General features: G+C 34.8%; 1 protein-coding gene across 5 annotated transcripts in view; it reads right to left on the minus strand.

Moving 5' to 3' along the window:
• Positions 1–840: 840 nt before the first annotated feature.
• The window catches only part of CAPS2 (calcyphosine 2), a 46,576-nt gene continuing 28,555 nt past the window's right edge, over positions 841–18,861 (minus strand). For all 5 annotated transcript variants that reach the window (XM_047787217.1, XM_047787216.1, XM_047787212.1 and 2 more), the window contains 6 exons: positions 15,691–15,809; positions 14,613–14,701; positions 12,887–13,044; positions 6,233–6,352; positions 3,920–4,016; positions 841–1,104 (listed from right to left, as the gene is read on the minus strand). In XM_047787217.1, coding sequence (XP_047643173.1) covers positions 929–1,104; positions 3,920–4,016; positions 6,233–6,352; positions 12,887–13,044; positions 14,613–14,701; positions 15,691–15,809 — 759 coding nt within the window. In that variant the 3' untranslated portion in view covers positions 841–928. The remainder of the gene's footprint in view (positions 1,105–3,919; positions 4,017–6,232; positions 6,353–12,886; positions 13,045–14,612; positions 14,702–15,690; positions 15,810–18,861) is intronic.

Here is an 18,861-nt window from a genome sequence, read left to right on the forward strand (position 1 = left end):
ACACATCTAACTGTTCAATAATATCTTTTTAGAAGAAAATGTTTCAGTTGTTTAGTATAAGGAAAAAAGTTATTTAGAATAGCATACATTAATTTTAGAACACTAATTAATTTTTACATTTTGGTTAAGATTTACTAAATTATCAATTAATCCATATAAGTGATAACATACTTTTTGAGACTTTAATATTTTAAGAAAACATTTCCCTTCCCATTCTATATTGTTTCTAGTTAAATAATAATTCTGTGCAGATAATAAGAGTTGTGGTTAAAAACAGAATAAAAGAACAAGTAGACATTGTGCTCTATTGAAAAAACAATAGCATATAATTTAGAAGACAAGAATTCACAAGCCAAGTCAGTGTTTAAATAAGCATTTTAAGGATAAGCTTCCATCATTCTAAATATTTATGTTACAGAAAACATCTATAATCATGCTGCATGGAAGTTTTCTTTTGCATATTCTTTAATTGCTTTGATACTTTCAGATGTTTGAAAAAGTTGAACTATTTCAGTCTCATAGGCTTTGAGCCCACATCTAATTCATCAAGTTGAGAATGGTGGCAATTATTTTGCGGGGAATGGGTAGCAAAAAAAATCAAAGGACAGGAAACTTGGTTACTGTATAGCTGCTCTCATCGTTTGATACAGATATTACTTTTTTTTGAAAGCTGATAAAAAGACTGACCTCTAAATGTATTCAAATAAGCAATATATCAAAAAGACAGATCTTTATAAATAGGCAAGCACTCATACATGTGTATAAATATATGTCCCCTTACATCTATCCTTCTGAATATTTCTCTTTCCAAGCTCAACAAGAATAACAACGAACAACAAGAACTCTAGAATAGTATATTCTAGACTTTACATTCAATTCATCTCTCCTTTACAATGCTTAGTTCTGATGATATACTCATTTTAAAAAACTAAATCCCCCATGGGGTACGTAAGATGTTAACAAAATCTTCATCATCTATTATCCCTATACTTAGACCTTCATAGTAATCTTCAAATTCACCATATGACACTTCATCGGACTTGATGCAGGCATCTTTTAATGTTTCTAGAAAAGATGATTTGATTTCTTCCTCTGTGGAATGTCCTGTAAAACAGTACTGACTATGAAACAATGTACTTAAAAGTCCAATAAAATGGCTGATGATGATAAAGAAATACTTAATTCATCTTATGAAACTTTTTCAGCAATTTGAAATCTTATGTCAAGCTATCCCCCAATTTATTTCAACATTTTCATGCATAAACTAGAATTTACTTGTGAGGATTTTAATAGACATTTGAGGAATCTTTTAAGCCTCTGATAGGGTGTATCTGTATGTATAGGCAAAATAATAGTTACTACCATACATATTCATGCATTTGTTAATGTTTTAGAGACCTTGTTTTCATTCCCATTAGAAATGAGGAAAGAAGAAAACAGGTAAATAATCTCAGTGATTTATAGGCTGTTAACACAGTAGCGCAATGTGTGAAAGGCAGCAGTTACTTTATGAAGCAGTTACTCATTACTGCAGCAAGAAAATATTACTGCAAACACAGGATTCAGAGGCCTATGAAAATCTTCGCTGAAAGAATTTTCACTTGATTAAATTATTCTATTTGAATCTCTGAAATTAAGTAGGCTATTTCTACTGGTGGGTTATTTTAAATATGATTAATTTTAACCTACGGGAAGATGTTGAGAATTACATATGTAAAAGGATTATAATTCCTTAGCTTGTTATTTAAAGAGAACATAAAATATCTGATTCATCCTTTTTAAAATTTGTTTTAACAGGTAACAGTTTTTCCTCTTTTTAGATTGTTTAGATTGCTAGCTTATCTTCCTTAATGTTAATGCAAAAAGTATAGAATATCTTAAACTAACAAAGGCTTATCTGACAACACAAAAGCAAAATACTTACCAAGGACTCAATGACACATAACAAAACTAAAGCTACTGAAGCAACTTAATTAAGATTTTAGAGGGGAGAAGACAAAGAGGAAAAAAAAATTCAGTGTTGAAATCACCTAATATTGAAATAAGTAAACTATCTTGTTCCTACATTTAATGTGACCAATTAAAGGGGAAAAGGCAGAAAAATCACATGGATTTAAAGGGAAAGACATACTAAATACATTTAAATAATATTACAAATTCCCTTATAGCAACCATAATTCATTTAAAATCATTGATAAGGAAGTTAAACTATTTGACCTGAAATAGATGACTGGAAATTGAGAAGCCAGTGATGAGTAGCTTTAATCATCATAATTCTGTTAATTTTTCACTCCACAATTAAAAGTAATAACCATTTATAAGGATCAATTAAAAACCAAAGTGACTATATGTTCTTTTTTCTAAAAAAAAAAATTCTAGAGTAATAGTATTATATAGTATTTAACAATATAAAATCAAATTATGAATTAGAAACTTCACAAAATATAAATTACAAATGGTCAATAAATATACAAAAATATGCTTAACCTCCCTAGTAACCAAGGAAATGCAAATAAAAAAATTTGGGGCCTATCAGATTGGGAAAAATCTAGGGTTTTGGTGAGGTGGTGGTGGGAATTAATCTCCAATTAACAGCAATAAAATCTGGAATAGCCATCTTATAATGAGATTTGGAAGGAGCAATTAAAACATGAAAGGTAGATATTATAGGTCTTAATATAACCCCAAGGAAACAGCAGAAAATGGGATTAAGGAGTCACAAATAAGCATATTCACTGCTTCAATGCTTGCACATCAATAATTAGAAATTAAAAGTCTACCAACAGGAGACTAACTAGGTAAATTGCAGTAATTTTGTTTTTTAAAAGAATAATAGGCAGCAGATAAAAATAAGATGCCTCAATGTTGATTAAGATGGAAAAAAACAGAGTTCCCAACTAGTAACCATGAGGTTGCGGGTTCGATCCCTGGCCTCGCTTGGTGGGTTAAGGATCTGGCATTGCCCTGAGCTGTGGTATAGGTGGCAGACGCAGTTTGGATCCCCATGTTGCTATGGCTCTGGTGTAGGCTGGACTCCAATTGGAGCCCTAGCCTGGGAACCTCCATATGCCGTGGGTGCGGCCCTAGAAAAGACAAAAAGACAAAAAAAGACGGAAAAAACACCAAAACATGTTGTTAAGGGTAAAAAGCATACTACATAGCAATATGGTTAATGTAATTTTCATGTCAAAAAAAAAATCTTCAAAAGATATTATCTATTTATAGGATATACACAGCTATGAAAATTTATACAGTAAAAACTATATATATATATATATATAAAGTAAAATGATAATAATTGTTGCCTCTATAGAGGGAAATGTAATGGAAAGAGAGGAGTTACTATGGCCAAATGGTTTCTTTATAATAATAAAATTTTATTTATATTTACTCATATTTATTTATATTTATTAATTTAATTATGTAAAAATTAAAGTCAGAAGAAGTATAGTAGGTACTGAATCTCTAGAATTACTTGGAGCTATTTTCTATATCCTCAAATTTTGATAGACATATGATTTTCAATATATGCATAGCTATCCCCAGAAAAAGGATATCCCCTTATTCTGCCATAAATCCTCAAGCATAAGCAGATACAGAAAAACTAACTCAGAGAACGTGCATACGTAATTATCTGTTTTCTAAATCTGCTCTGTTCAAACTCAAATTAGTCATTATCTCCTCAGGAAATAAAAGTTAAATCTCAATTATAAACATCAGAGAAAAAATAAGTATAGATAACAGACCTAAGATTTTTAAAAGAAGGTCAAATAGCTCTCACATTCCTGGTTTAAAAAATAATTGTTTCTTTCCTGTCTTAATGGCCTCAAGCTCATGCTAAACATTAATATAATTAAAGATAATACTTTTATTAACTAGCATCTTAGAAATATAATGAATTTTAACTCATAATGATTACCTGAAATTACTTGAGGATGCTCCTTTGCACAATAACATTTTCTTATGTCTGTAATAGACACAGTACCTGTTTTGTTAAAATCCAATTTCATAAAGGCCTAAATAAAGAGAGAAATGTTATTCTTTTCTATGAAATTATTAGAACTTAATTTTCTATTCTGAAGTAAGTTATTTTTGAGCTCAAACAAGACAGTTTAAAGTACTAAACTGGTATAGGAAGGAAACATCATGAACACAGGGAGAAAGGTATTGGAATAAGATATTAGGTAAACTGCACTTAAGTATCAGTTCTACCACTTTTTAGCACCCTGGCCTTGAGAAACCTCTGTTGCTCTGGCTTTTCTCTTCTGTACACTGAGGACTTGGGTAAAAGACCTCTCAGGTAAATATCACCTTTAGGATTCACGTGAAACTGATAAATGGCTAAGGGAAATTGCTGGGATTATTCTGATTTAGAAAGTGAAACTGTAAATAATCCATCATTGAAATCAATGAGATGGAGAAATAATTTTTAAATGGGTTTTGTTACTCTATTTCCTTAAGTTTAACACTATCTTTTGAAATGCAACTTCTTATACTATTCCTCTAATTCAATGCAATTCTGAGTATCATAAAATATATTTTATTGGAAAGAGGAGTGGGTTCATAGAAGCATCCAGCTAACCCAAAGCAACATCCTACATTTGCAGAAAAGTCAAAACTAAAATCATGTTTGTTTATTCACAGTAATACTGCAGATACATGGTACCTGTTATGGGCTGAATTGTGTCCTCCCCCAAATTCACATGTTGAAGCCCTTACCCTCCCCCTAGTACCCCAGAGTGTGACTGTCTTTGGAGATAGAGCCTTTAAAGGGGAAATTAAGTTACGATGAAATCATTAGCATGGGCCCTAATGCAATATGACTAGAGTCCTCATAAGAAGGGATAAGAACACAGACAACAGAGACCGAGATACGACCATGCAAGCACACAGGACCAATTACAAGCCAAGGAGAATAGCCTCAGGAGAAACCAAACCTTCTGACACCTTGATCTTGGACTTTTAGTCTCCAGAATTGTGAGACAATACATTTCTGTTGTGTAAGTCATCCAGTCTGTAGTATTTGTTATGGTAGCCCTAGCAAACTAGGGCAGTACTTTAGAAGTCTGCCTTTGTCCTCTAGTCCCAGTTCCAAGACTTATGAAAGAGACAACCACCCAGTTTCTACTCCTGATACATCTATCAGCAGGACATGTAAAGTACAAATAAGTGCAAATTTATACACATTATGAGGTAAATTGTTTACCACAAGGTTTTTATTTTGTATTTTGGCCAGTGAAAATAAAGATTCTGATATTTTCTATTTTGAGATTTTTACCTGATGTAGTTGTTGATACTAAATACACAATAGCTTCATTTCAATATTAGGTAAATATACATCTCATATGAGATCTATATACAAGAGGGGAAAAAAAACACATTGCTTAAAAGTATGTGCTAAAGATGGCAACCAGAACCTAAATAACATGTTCTTGCTTCTTACAAAAGCAGGGCTCCTGTTTTCAATTACAATTTAACATGATCGTTTTAATCTTCATTTAAACATTTAGCACTCATATTTAAAAGCAGAGAAGCATATTTTAGTTATCCTCCTAATTGAGCCTTGACCTACAACAGCTATAATGCTATTAATTTCACATGTATTACACCATTCAATCCTTAGAGCAGCTCTGTGAGGTAAGAAACTGAGGCTTGGAAATACTTAATAACAGATATAGATGTACAGCTAAATGGAGCCACCAATTTATGGAATTAGTAATTTGTGAACTGACTTTTAATTTGAGATTTTATTTTCCTTTTATAATATTTTCCTAAAATATATGCATAACTTATTGTGCTTTATCTTGGGCTGATCTGTGTTTATGTTTTACTAAACCCAAAACACCTTAGAAGTAAAGGAATTTAAAACATTTTCTTTTTTTTTTTTTGTCTTTTTGCTATTTCTTTGGGCCACCCCCACGGCATATGGAGGTTCCCAAGCTAGGGGTCGAATCGGAGCTGTAGCTGCCGGCCTAACGCCACAGCCACAGCAACGCAGGATCCGAGCCGCGTCTGCAACCTACACCACAGCTCACAGCAACGCCGGATCATTAACCCATTGAGCAAGGGCAGGGACCGAACCAGCAACCTCATGGTTCCTAGTTGGATTCGCTAACCACTGCGCCACGACGGGAACTCCTCCTAAAACATTTTCAATGATAATTCTTTTAGTTCAAAAGAATAAACCCAACAATCTATTAAAAGTAACTATTTAAAAGACTAACAAATTTACCTTTCGAACAAATGATTTCCTGTATTCATTCATTTCACCAACAACAGCACGTTTGAATTCTCCATAATCAACCTTGCCATCACCATTACCATTTAGAATTAGCCACAAACACTCAAAATCCTAGAAAAAATCACACAGAGACCATTGCTACACCTTTAAGTTATGTATGGTCACAAAGATAATCATCATAACAACATTTTGTTACATCTTTTGTAACCCTAGACTAGGTAGTGGACTTAATAAGAAAACTGAAAAAGTTACATAGAAATCCAATCAAAGTCACTAAGAAAGCATATTTAGGGGAACTCTGTGTTGGACAGTTCCATAAAGTTAAGAACCACTTAAGGGTGGCAATAAATCACAAATTTAGCTTTGTTTTTTTAATTTCTTTTATTGTTATTTCCCCAATACAATTTTTTCCTACTGTACAGCATGATGACCCAGTTACACATACATGTACACATTCTTTTTTCTCATATTACATGTTCCATCATAATTGACTAGACAGAGTTCCCAGTGCTACACAGCAGGATCCCATTGCTCATCCATCCCAAAGGCATCAGTCAACATCTATTAACCCCAAGCTCCCGATCCCTCCCACTCCCTCCCCTTCCCCTTGGCAACCACAAGTCTGTTCTCCAAGTCCATGAGTTTCTTTTCTATGGAAAGGTTCCTTTGTGCCATACATTAGATTCCAGATATAAGTGATATTATATGATATTTGTCTTTCTCTTTCTAACTTAACCTCTCTCAGCATGAGAGTCTTTAGTTCCATCCAGGTTTCTGCAAATGGCATTATTTTGTTCTTTTTTATGGCTGAGTAGTATTCCATTGTGTATATATACCACATCTTCCTAATCCAATCATCTGTCAGTGGACATTTGGGTTGTTTCCATGTCTTGGCTATTGTGAAGAGTGCTGCAATAAACATGCAGGTCCTTGAGTCTTTTTAAGGAAAGTTCTGTCTGGATATATGCCCAAGAGTGGGAATGCTGGGCCATATGGTAGTTCTATGTATAGTTTTCTAAGGTATCTCCAAACTGTTCTCCATAGTGGGTGTACCAGCTTACATTCCCACCAACAGTGCAGGAGGGTTCCCTTCTCTCCACACCCCCTCCAGCATTTGTTATTTGTGGACTTCTTAATGATGGCCATTCCGACTGGCGTGAGGTTGTAGTTTTGATTTGCATTTCTCTAATAATCAGAGATGTTGAACATTTTTTTTTCACGTGCTTGTTGGCCATCTGTATATCTTCTTTGGAGAAATGTCTATTCAGGCTTTTTGCCCATTTTTCCATCGGGTTGTTGGCTTTTTTGTTGTTGAGCTGTATAAGTTGTTTATATATTCTAGAGATTAAGCCCTTGTCAGTTGCATCATTTGAAACTATTTTCTCCCATTCTGTAAGGTGTCTTTTTGTTTTCTTTTTGGTTTCCTTTGCTATTCAAAAGCTTGTCAGTTTGATTAGGTCCCACTGGTTTATGTTTGCTTTTATTTCTGTTGCTTTGGGAGACTGACCTCAGAGCACATCTGTAAGGTTGATGTCAGAAAATGTTTTGCCTGTATTCTCTTCTAGGAGTTTGATGGTGTCTTGTCTTATGTTTAAGTCTTTCAGCCATTTTGAGTTTATTTTCATGCATGGTGTGAGGGTGTGTTCTAGTTTCATTGATTTGCATGCAGCTGTCCAGGTTTCCCAGCAATACTTGCTGAAAAGACTGTCTTTTTCCCATTTTCTGTTCTTACCTCCTTTGTCAAAGATTAATTGACCGTAGGTGTCTGGGTTTATTTCTGGGTTCTCTATTTTGTTCCATTGGTCTGTCTGTCTGTTTTGGTACCAGAATCACACTGTCTTGATGACTGTGGCTTTGTAATATCGCCTGAAGTCTGGGAGAGAGATGCCTCCTGCTTGGTTTTTGTTCCTCAGAATTACTTTGGCAGTTCTGGGTCTTTTGTGGTTTCATATAAATTTTTGGATTGTGTGTTCTAGTTCTGTGAAAAATGTCATGGGTAATTTGATAGGGATTGCACTGAATCTGTAGAATGCTTCGGGTAGTATGGCCATTTTTCCAATATTAATTTTTCCAAACCAGGAGCATGGAATAGCTTTCCATTTCTTTACATCTTCTTTAATTTCCTTGATTAATGTTTTATAGTTCTTGGCATCTAAGTATTTTACCTCTTTGGTCAGGTGTATTCCCAGGTATTTGATTTTTGGGGGTGCAATTTTAAAAGGTTTTGTATTTTTGTATTCCTTTTCTAATATTTCATTGTTAGTACAGAGAAATGCAACTGATTTCTGAATGTTAATCTTACATCCTGCTAGTTTTCTGAATTTGTTATGAAATTTAGCTTTTTAAGTTTAATTCTTTTCTATTAAAAACACCTACCATTTACTTGAATTTGACCAGTTAATTATTATTGATGTATTATATCTGTGACAAGTAAGAAGTCATTTAACATACTGGAATGCCTCCAACAGCATTAAGACTACTAACTTTATTTCTGCTTCACATTTGAAATGAGATTTTAATGACTGTAACAAATATTCCATAATTTACACTGAAAACGGTTGTTCCTTATACCAATTTATTATACCAATTTATTCATTTTACCATTGCCATCTTTTTTTGGGGGGGTAAGTACACTACCAAATAGAAATAGAAAAATAGTACAGAATTGAATATTAGAATAGAATAGAATAGAATAGAATAGAATAGAATAGAATATTCACAGCAAGAGCTTTTCTTAAACTCATATAAATGGGAGTTCCCATCATGACACAGTGAAAATGAATCCAACTAGGAACCATGAGGTTGCAGGTTTGATTCCTGCCCTCGCTCAGTTGGTTAAGAATCTGGCATTGCCATGAACTGCAGTGTAGGATGCAGATGCAGCTTGGATATGGCATGGCTGTGGCATAGGCTAGCAGCTGTAGCTCCGATTAGAGCCCTAGCCTGGGAACCTCCATATGCTGTAGGTGTGTCCCTAAAAAAAAAAAAAAAAAAAAAAAAACTCAGATAAATGTATTTTCAATGTTTCAGTCAAGTTGTTACCCTTAAATGAGAATGTAAATTAAAAAAACAGGGAGTTCCCGTCGTGGCGCAGTGGTTAACGAATGCGACTAGGAACCATGAGGTTGTGGGTTCAGTCCCTGCCCTTGCTCAGTGGGTTAAGGATCCGGCGTTGCCGTGAGCTGTGGTGTAGGTTGCAGACACGGCTCGGATCCCGAGTTGCTGTGGCTCTGGCGTGGGCCAGTGGCTACAGCTCCAATTCGACCCCTAGCTTGGGAACTTCCATATGCCGCGGGAGCGGCCCAAAGAAATATCAAAAAAAAAAAAAAAAAACAGCAAATTGACTGACAAATAATGGATACCCCCAAAATATTCTACCCCATTTCCTCCTAATTTTTTCAATTAAATTGTTAATAATTAAAACTTAAGATGTCTTGTCTCCTCGCAGTTTTCAATAACCCATAAATGTTTTTTTTGTCTGTTGTAATGCCCTGTAGATAAACAGATTTTAAGGTTTATTAAATAAACTTTTAAGAGTGCAAATGAGCTTAGCCTTTACAATCATAAGTAACATGGATAGAAGATGAATTTGCTCACCCAACTCATGGAATACTAGAATTAAAAGATACTGCTTGAAGCTTAAAAGAAACTATTTTTAAGAATGAATGATTTACCAAAAGGAGTAACAAATTTAGATAACTCTTTCTAAAATATGGTGCACAATGGAAAATGATAATTCAGTTGAAAAAACATAAGGTAAATTTATTTGATAGTCTCTCTATATAAATTAGGTTATTTAGAGGGCATATCATTTTGTTTAAATTTCAAATCAGTGCAAATACTTTGCCTTCCCCTAAACTAGTACTAGAATTAGACCCAGGTTGGTGACTTTTATGTTCTTATGTTTCTGCTTCTCATTGCCTGGGCAGTCTCAGGTGATATTACAGAGAAGAAAGAAAGAAAGAGAGAGAGAGAGAGAGAGAGAGAGGGAAAGGGAGAAAGGGAGAGAGGGAGAGAAAGTGAGAGAGAGAGAAAGAGAGAAAGAGAAAGAGAGAGAAAGAAAGAAAGACAGACAGAAGAAAGAAAGGAAGAAAGGAAAGAAAGGAAAGAAAGAAAGAAAGAAAGAAAGAAAGAAAGAAGAAAGAAGAAAGAAAGATATAGAGAGAAAGAGAAGAGTAATCAGAGAAATAGAGAGATCAGGAAGAAAGAAACCTACAGAATATGCATAATAAATACAAATCGATCATCGAAGATGCAGAGAGAGAGATAGAAACGGGATAAATGGAAAGCTTTTAGAGAACTTTTACTACCGATGAGAATTAGGGGGCTATGTTCCGTGCATCCTGCAACAATAAGAACAGGAAGTTACACATATCGTTGGTTTGAGAACGGTGGCACATACTGACGAAGCAATATTGCATAAGAATTCAGTATAGTCATTCTGTTATTTTGAAAATGGGAAAATGGGAAAACTTACTCATATTTTCATAATATAGGTTCTCCCTTATGCTAGAAGTCATATAATTACTTTAGTTCTATATTCCTGAATCCAATCATAAAAATTTAGCCAATCAACCAAAAAGAGAAGTATTGTGGCAGCTCAGAAAAAGTACTAGATTGTTCCAGAATATCTGGGTTCTAGTTCTATCTCAGTTATTAATTACCTGTGTTATTGTGGGTAAAGAACCACACCTTTCTAATTTTCTACTGCTTTTATTATTATTATTAATAATATTTATGAAAGGAAGAGATGAAGTTAGATAATCTCCAGAGTGTGTCACTAGGTGGGCCATGGGATTAAATTTTGTAAAAGACACAAAAGACAGGTATGATACAATAATGATAAACAACATCACTTAATAAGGCATATTCCCATGTAATTTTCTCATTTGTGCTTTGAAGCAACTCTGACTATAAGTATTATCTCTGGATTGCCCAGGCAGAGCCTGTTGATCAGAAAGTGAAAAGATCTACTCAAGATCACATAGTTTAAGTGCTAAGGCTAGAACCTGAACCTGCACCTCATAAATTCAATTTCCAGTACTCCTATCACAAAATATATCGTATCTTGTGACAATACCATTAGAAGCCAGAGAGAATAATGCAAGATAATTCCTTATCTGAAACATTTGATATAGGTATATTCCAAATAAATATATGCTTAGAATAAAATCCAAACTTGTTAGCATAGCATGCAAGACTTTAATGTAATAGATCCTGCTAGGCTTATTTCTCTCCATTCTTCTCTTTTCCTTCTTTTCCTTCTTTCCCTCTAGCTATCCATTTCAACTTATATATCATATTTATTCAGTAACTGCCAAATGCCAGGTTCTATTAGAGGTTTTAGAAATAGAGCAGGAAACCAGAAGCACCTTGGCCCCTGCCCTGGTGTGACTTAGGTTCTATGAGCAGGGAGAGCCAGAAAATATACACAGAGTAGCATAAAGAAAACAAACTGAGTAAATGGTATAGAGGAACAGGGATCAGATGGGGTGACAGAGGCATCAGTGAAGTGCTCTCAGTACAGAAAGCCTGAATGACGAAGAAATCAGCCTTGCAAAGGTCTGGTGGAAGATTACTCACAGCAGAGGGAACCTTAGGTGTGAAGGCTCTGGGGCAATTCCTGGAATGGGCTGCACTCTCTGTCCCTGGAAGCTTCCACAGGTGCTCTTCCTTTCCTGAAGTAGCCACCCTCTGATCCATGCTCCTCCTCCCCTCTCATCTGCTGAATTCCTCCTCATCCTTCCAAACTCAGCTCCAATACGTCCCCCTCCAGGAATCCTCTGAACTCCCTTCTCCTTCGCCCATACTGGCTTGGAATTTATCTCACATGTTCTGAAAGTACCCTCTATTTAACACCTGTCCTGTTGTTCTGTAATCACTTATATCTTTCTTTCCTTTGATTATGAAGACTTTAAGACTACAGCGTATGTCTTCTCAGAGTTTAGAACAATGCCTGCTTATTAGGCTTGTAGTCAGCATATGAGGGAGGGGTGAATACTGACATTTAAGAAATCACGAGACTCTGGGTAAAGCATCTTGGGAACTTTGGAAACCAGCAGTTTTAGAATCCATGAATCATTCTACCAATCCTGGACTTGAGCTGCAACAGCTAACCTAGCTCATTTCAGACTGGTCCCCACAATCTTGAATACGTTCTTTCTAATCCTGCTACTGTTGGTCCTGAGCTAGTGGTTTTTGTAAATGGACAAAACTGCTTGGTGTGTCTTGTCTGAGGTCAAAGGGGAATTATGTCAGCAACCAAGGACCTCTGTTCAATCCTGAGCTTTTAGCCTTGCCGGGCTTGTTCTCATAGTTGTGTACAGGGGTACAGTTATACACCCCTTAAATTTCATTAACATGTAATGCTGTTTCACATTACACCCTTAAAACTCTAGAATTTAGCACTGTCAGTGAAAGTTTAAGTGTTAAATTTTAAGTTAAAAGTTTAAGTGTTTAAGTTAAAATAGTATTATACCAAAAAAAAGAAAAAAAAAATCACTAGGACTGGCCTGAGGGCTGAATACTAAATACTGAGACACAGAGAAGGAAATAAATGAACTCCTAAAATTTCAGTAGAAAAGTGAGTAAGACCACTTAAGAGTACTGTGTCATTCACTGCAGAGAATTATCTGTGGTACATACGTTTTCAGACACTTCTAAGTGAAATACTTCCAGAGCTTGCTTAAAATCTGCCTTCTCTAAAAGCCCATTTCTTTTCTTGTCCAATTGTTGAAGGTATTTTCCCAAACCGGTCAAAATACGAACACCTCTTTTCCGTAGCTGTTCTTTTAGCACATCTGCTTAGAAAGAAAGGAAGTGGAAATGAATTGCTCCTATGCACACATGTATCAAATTGCAATTGTCTTTCTGGTAAGAAAATTAAGGTTGATATAACTGATTTAAGGGATGTGAATATGCAACCAGATCATATATACGACTGATAATAGGCTTTGAAAAACAGAGTTTTTAGTAAAAGAGGTTATATATAAAATCACATGTAAATATACCAGAACTATAGCACCACTGTGTGGTGAAAATGTTACTATTTGAAATGTAAGAAAATAATGGTTCATTTTCTCTGTAGCATGAAAATAACCTACATGCTACAAATAAAATCTTCATTTGTATTTTCCAGGCTTTCTCTTCATCTAAAGATCCTACGTCTTTAATATCTTTTCTCTTTCTTTACAATTAACAACTGAAAATTGATGCCAGGCAAGTCACACAAAAATTATCAGCTCAGAATTTCTACAATTTTTTGAAATGTTCAAATTGTAACCTATGTATTAAAAAGTATTAAGACTTTGGTGTGCTATTCAATATTACACATTTAAAGTAGCCCTTTCTTCTAGGAATTAATGAGACGTTATATTCTCAGGTCCCAGCATTCTCTTTGTGGACAGATTTCATTTAATGCAGTTTGTGCCATCTTTACTTAAGAGAATATAGGCAACTTTACTAAAGCAGTTATTAAATATAATACATGAGAAGAAAGGGCAAATGTCCCTAGATACACTAGTGACAAGTGTATTGATCATGACAGAACAGAGAAAATGATTTGCTGAAAATGGCATCAGGAATATTTGAGAGCTCAAATATCAATCCCAGAAAAGTTTTAAGCCTGTTTTTAGTCCTCTTACTCCCTATCATCAGGATTTATCAAAATTCATAAATTATATGTCAATGTCTGAGATTACGTGTTTAATGCCTTCCTCCCTTCTTGACTATGAGATTCAACAAAGGAACTGTCTACATGAGCCTTGTAGACTGTAGTGATTGCAAAAGTGGACTCTAGAAACAAATCTGTAAAACGTTCTGGTGTTCAAAGCCAACATGTATTTCACTTATTACCTAAAACAACTCTGAAAGTAATAAAAGAGGTCGTTAGCCGCATTTTAGACAAAGAGGTGCAGGAGATTTACATAAAGTCATATGTCTACTGAATGGCAGGATCCAAACATGAAATCTGGCTTCCAGTCTAGCATTTTTTTTTTACATTAGGCTGTCAGAAATCTCTTTAAAAGATCATCTAATGCCTAAGATAAGTACTACATGGCAAAAAACCACTTCTATTCATTTCATGAATAAAACCAATACTATCTGGTACTTTCTAAAATTCTTAAATTCATAAATGATAGAATACTAGTTATTCAGTTAGATGGGATCATTAAAATAGGGGAAATCCTAAAAATATTTTTAAACATGTATATATGTATGTGAGTATAAACTTATAAAAAGATGGGAAAGCAAATAAGAAATATAAATCATGTCATAAAATGAAGAAATATCTGCAAAATACTGCTGTACTACTTAACAAAGAAATTGGTTGAAAATTAAAACTACCTGAGAGTATAGTAATGATATATACCTTGAATGGCCTTGAAAACCAGCCTATCATTGGCTTCTTGATTGTTTATATCATCATGTTCCACAGAATCAGTTCTGCAATTGACATGTCTGCAGTGATAAATATACATTGTTTTGCAATCTTGAGTACAGAAACTCTAAGCTCTTCCCTACTCTAGACTGAAAGAAACTCTCAAAGTTGGAAGGGTGCTTAATCAAGTCCACCTTTGCTTGCTGCTTTAATCCCTGGGAGAATTAAATATGCTAAATCAAGAACTGAAATCCTTAAAACCTTCCAAGAATTACCTTTAAACATTACATTGCTTTGTAGTTACTTCAATGTTCTTTTAAAATACTTAATTAAAACCACTGAACTTAAAAGCAGTTTTACCTTTAAACGTATAAGATGTAAAAATGTTATTTTAAAAAGTAAAAAAATACATTAATATTGGCAATACGGTAAATGACAAAGAAATACGGACTTCCTATAAATTATAGCCAATTTATGGGAAATGGTCTCTAAGGCACAGTTAGTATATCAATTGTTATCATCTTGATTATATTTAGCACCAAAAAAACACTTGCAAAAATAGCATATATATTTTTTCTGCGATTGAAAAAAAAAACTCAAATTCATTTAAAAGCTTTCCATTAACAGCATTAATTTTTTCATTTTATATATACATTATCAATCAGTAAATATTATAAGCATGTGAGACCCAAGACTCTTTTTAGTGCTTAAAAAAAGCACCACACCAAAAATGTGGAAAAAGATGTTTCAATATTTTATTGTATCTCTTTTAAAACCTATTGGTTTGGTAGCATTCGATAAAATAAAAGTGTTACAGCACAGGCAAATTAATAAAGTACTTCAACGAACTTAAAATGGTACTTTTTAAATCTTTACTTGATTGCAACTGTTCCCACATATGGCATATATTTGAGTATAAGATGTAACACATAAAATACACATATATAGCTATGCTCTGTTTTTTATAAATACAAATATTCAAAATGCTTCAACATAGAATATCATTTTAGGATAGTAAAAAATAATGTTTTCGCTTACCTCCAAAATGACAAATGGATGTTTGACTTACTTGAGAGAATCTGAAGCTCCCCGATCAATATTCGTGATTCGAAGTGTAAGCACTGTGTTTTCTTTTATGCTTTCTGGAAGCCTGGGATGTTCAGAACTCAAAAATGTCAAGTTAGCACCCTAAAGAAATTAACGAATGGATTATTTAAAGCTAGAAATATGTAAGAAGTAAAATACAACTAATATTCAATTTTGATTATATCTGATGTGGTATACTTTTATGCCAATAAAAAGTATATTAAGAGAATATTTAGAAACTACCCAGGCTTCAGCTAATAATATAGGAAAATAACAGAACTAATTTCCCAATCGATCTCTCAATTAGAACAATCTTAGAATTAACAGGTCATGTGAAAAATACAAGAACTCCAGTTTTTATAAGAATCAGAAGGAGAAAGGACAGGTTATTTCAATAGAAATTATGACACCCTAAATACAGAAATAGAGTTATTGATCCACAGAAAGATGTGCTGCAAATTGATGAACTATGATAGATTTATCACCTTCTTTCACCTGCTCTTTTGATGGCAAATATCACATAAATGTAAAACTAATTTTAACCTAATTAGAACATCAAAGATTTGATGAAAAAAATCCCATAAAAAATTTTTAATCCAAACTTAGAAAATTATTATTTTAATTTCTGAGTTGCTCAAATAAATATGGTCGAATATGGATGAACACAAATTTAAAATAAGTTTAATTCTCTCTCTTGAAAATAAGAGATTTCTCTCTTCTCTTTTTTCCAAGAGCATTTACTTTAGAAAACTTGTAACTATAAGTATTTGCTCCATTCTTTGAAATGTATATAAATTCTCTCAAAATCATGTAGGCAATTAAAGAGACTATGTGTTATGTGTAGCAGGGTTATGCATATAAGCATATGTGCATAACTGTGCATCTATGAGGTCTGTGTCAGTGCATCCGAAGAATATGTATGTGTACAAGTGAAGTGGGTGAAGTTTTATGTGTGTGTGTCTACGGACACAAGGGCATGCTTATATGACTATTATCTTAACAGTTGGAACTAAAATTTATTTTAGTGAGTATTTAGGAAAAGACTTATGGGGCACATAGAAAGGAAAAGATAAGTTCCAGAGCAACATCAGGAAGGCAGAAGAGACCATACTCCCCCCAAAAAAGAGGCATAAGGTTGAATATTTCAGCACAAAGAAACAGAAATTGTGGGTAGGCACAAGAGGTGGCAGGAGTCAGAAAATCAAGAGGTGGGCCTTTATCATGGGATTTATTGAAAGGATGCATTTTTAAGAATGAGAATGTCCAATACAGAGTTCCCGTCGAGCTTAGCAGAAACAAATCTGACTAGCATCCATGAGGATGCAGGTTCAATCCCTGGCCTCACTCAGTGGGTTAAGGATCCTGCATTGCACTGAGCTGTGGTGTAGGCTGCAGACGTGGCTTGGAACTGGCATTGCTGTGGCTGTGGCCTAGGCCAGCAGCTATATCTCCAATTCCACCCTTAGCCTGGGAACCTCTAAATGCCACAGGGGCGGCCCTAAAAAGAAAAAAAAAATGTCTAATAATAATTGTAAGTTGCTTATGCTGCACCTATATAAACTTCCCTCTATATCCCCTTCAAAATGTCTGCCACACACTAAAGGTGTCATATATAAGGTCTGTGTGTAGCTTTCTCTTTTTTTTCTTTCTATTTCTTCATTCTTTCCTTCCTTCCCTCTCTCCTTTCTCTTTCTCTTTCTTAGAAATCATAATAAAACAAGAGTTTCACATCTGGCTCAAATAATAGGGAAGAGGGATATTGAGAATAAATCATAAATTATTGGAGACAGCAGCTCAGACCTAGAGATAACTTTCATCTATCTGAGATAGGCATTCAAATTCTGCAGGTTGTAAAATGTGAGATGAAGCTGATTTTCTCTAGAAGCAGACTTGAGGGATACACACACACACACACACACACACACACACACAAATACATACATAGTATGTATAGTGTACTATGTCCAAGTTTAAGGGGTAAAGTTTTTCTTCACCCCTCAACTCCTCACCCATCTAGTCACTACATCTTAGTGACTCTACTGCCTGAAGAATTTTTTCCTAATTAGCTTCACAGCAATCACTTGCCTAATTCACACTGCTGCAACCCCCCACCTAGATTAAGGTCATTCAATCCAATCTGGTCCTTTGTGCTAATCTTCAGTCCATTCCCCACACTGCAACCAGAGAAATCTTTCTAAATCACAAATCTGATAATGCCACCACCCTTCATTCCACCCATGAATGACTCCCCAAAATATGAGATAACTCTTTAACAAAAGGCTGTTCTTAATAAGCTCTGATTTGTCTCTTGCCAACTCTCACCTTGAAGTAGAATTCAACAAGCCTAAACTACTTTCAGTTCTCAAAAAAAAAGCCATGCTCTTTCATGCTTTGATTCTTTGTACGAACTGTCTCCTCCATTTAGAAGCCTTTCCCTATATCCTCTGCTCTCTACCTCTCCCAGCCTACCTAGGTCAAGGTCAGATGGTACTTTCCTAGGTCAAGGCAATGACACTTTCACCATGAAGCCTCACAAAACTAGGTTGTTGCTCCTCCTATTTGACTCTTTCCCATTAGACTGCAATTCCCACAAAAGCAGGGAATATTTTTAAGTTACGGTTCCATTTCCAATGCCTAGCCTATGAGTATCTACTTGTTACATGAATGACCCCAGTGGATAGCGCTACAATTTGATCATGAGATAACATGAATGTAATAATTTAAAATTTAAGAGCACTATTCAAACTCTAATATTACCTATGATCCACCCACACTAGGGAATCCTTGTAATAATGCCATATGCCAGGAGTGTGCAAGGTAGGGAAATCACAGGGAAGACAAGGTAACTAAGAGCTATTTGACAGCTCCAGAAGCCAAGGCCTTCTCGCTCTGTGTGGAGAAAAATGTGCATCTTCAGGAAATAGGCCTACATTAGGTGGAGAATTATTCATGGTACTAATAAAGTAGCCACTTACCCAGAGGTACAGCCTCACAGGGCCTTTAAAAGTACCAAGACACAAGCTTTCCAGGGCTTATATTGCAGAATTGAGCATTGGCGGAAGGCTACAGGAATAAGTGCTATGCTTAGATTCAGAACCTCATGCGGAAACATCAACCATGAGCCAGTCACACAAAGGTCCCTACTCAGGAAGGA

The sequence above is a fragment of the Phacochoerus africanus genome, chromosome 7 (assembly GCF_016906955.1).
Source record: "Phacochoerus africanus isolate WHEZ1 chromosome 7, ROS_Pafr_v1, whole genome shotgun sequence".
NCBI lineage: Eukaryota > Metazoa > Chordata > Mammalia > Artiodactyla > Suidae > Phacochoerus > Phacochoerus africanus.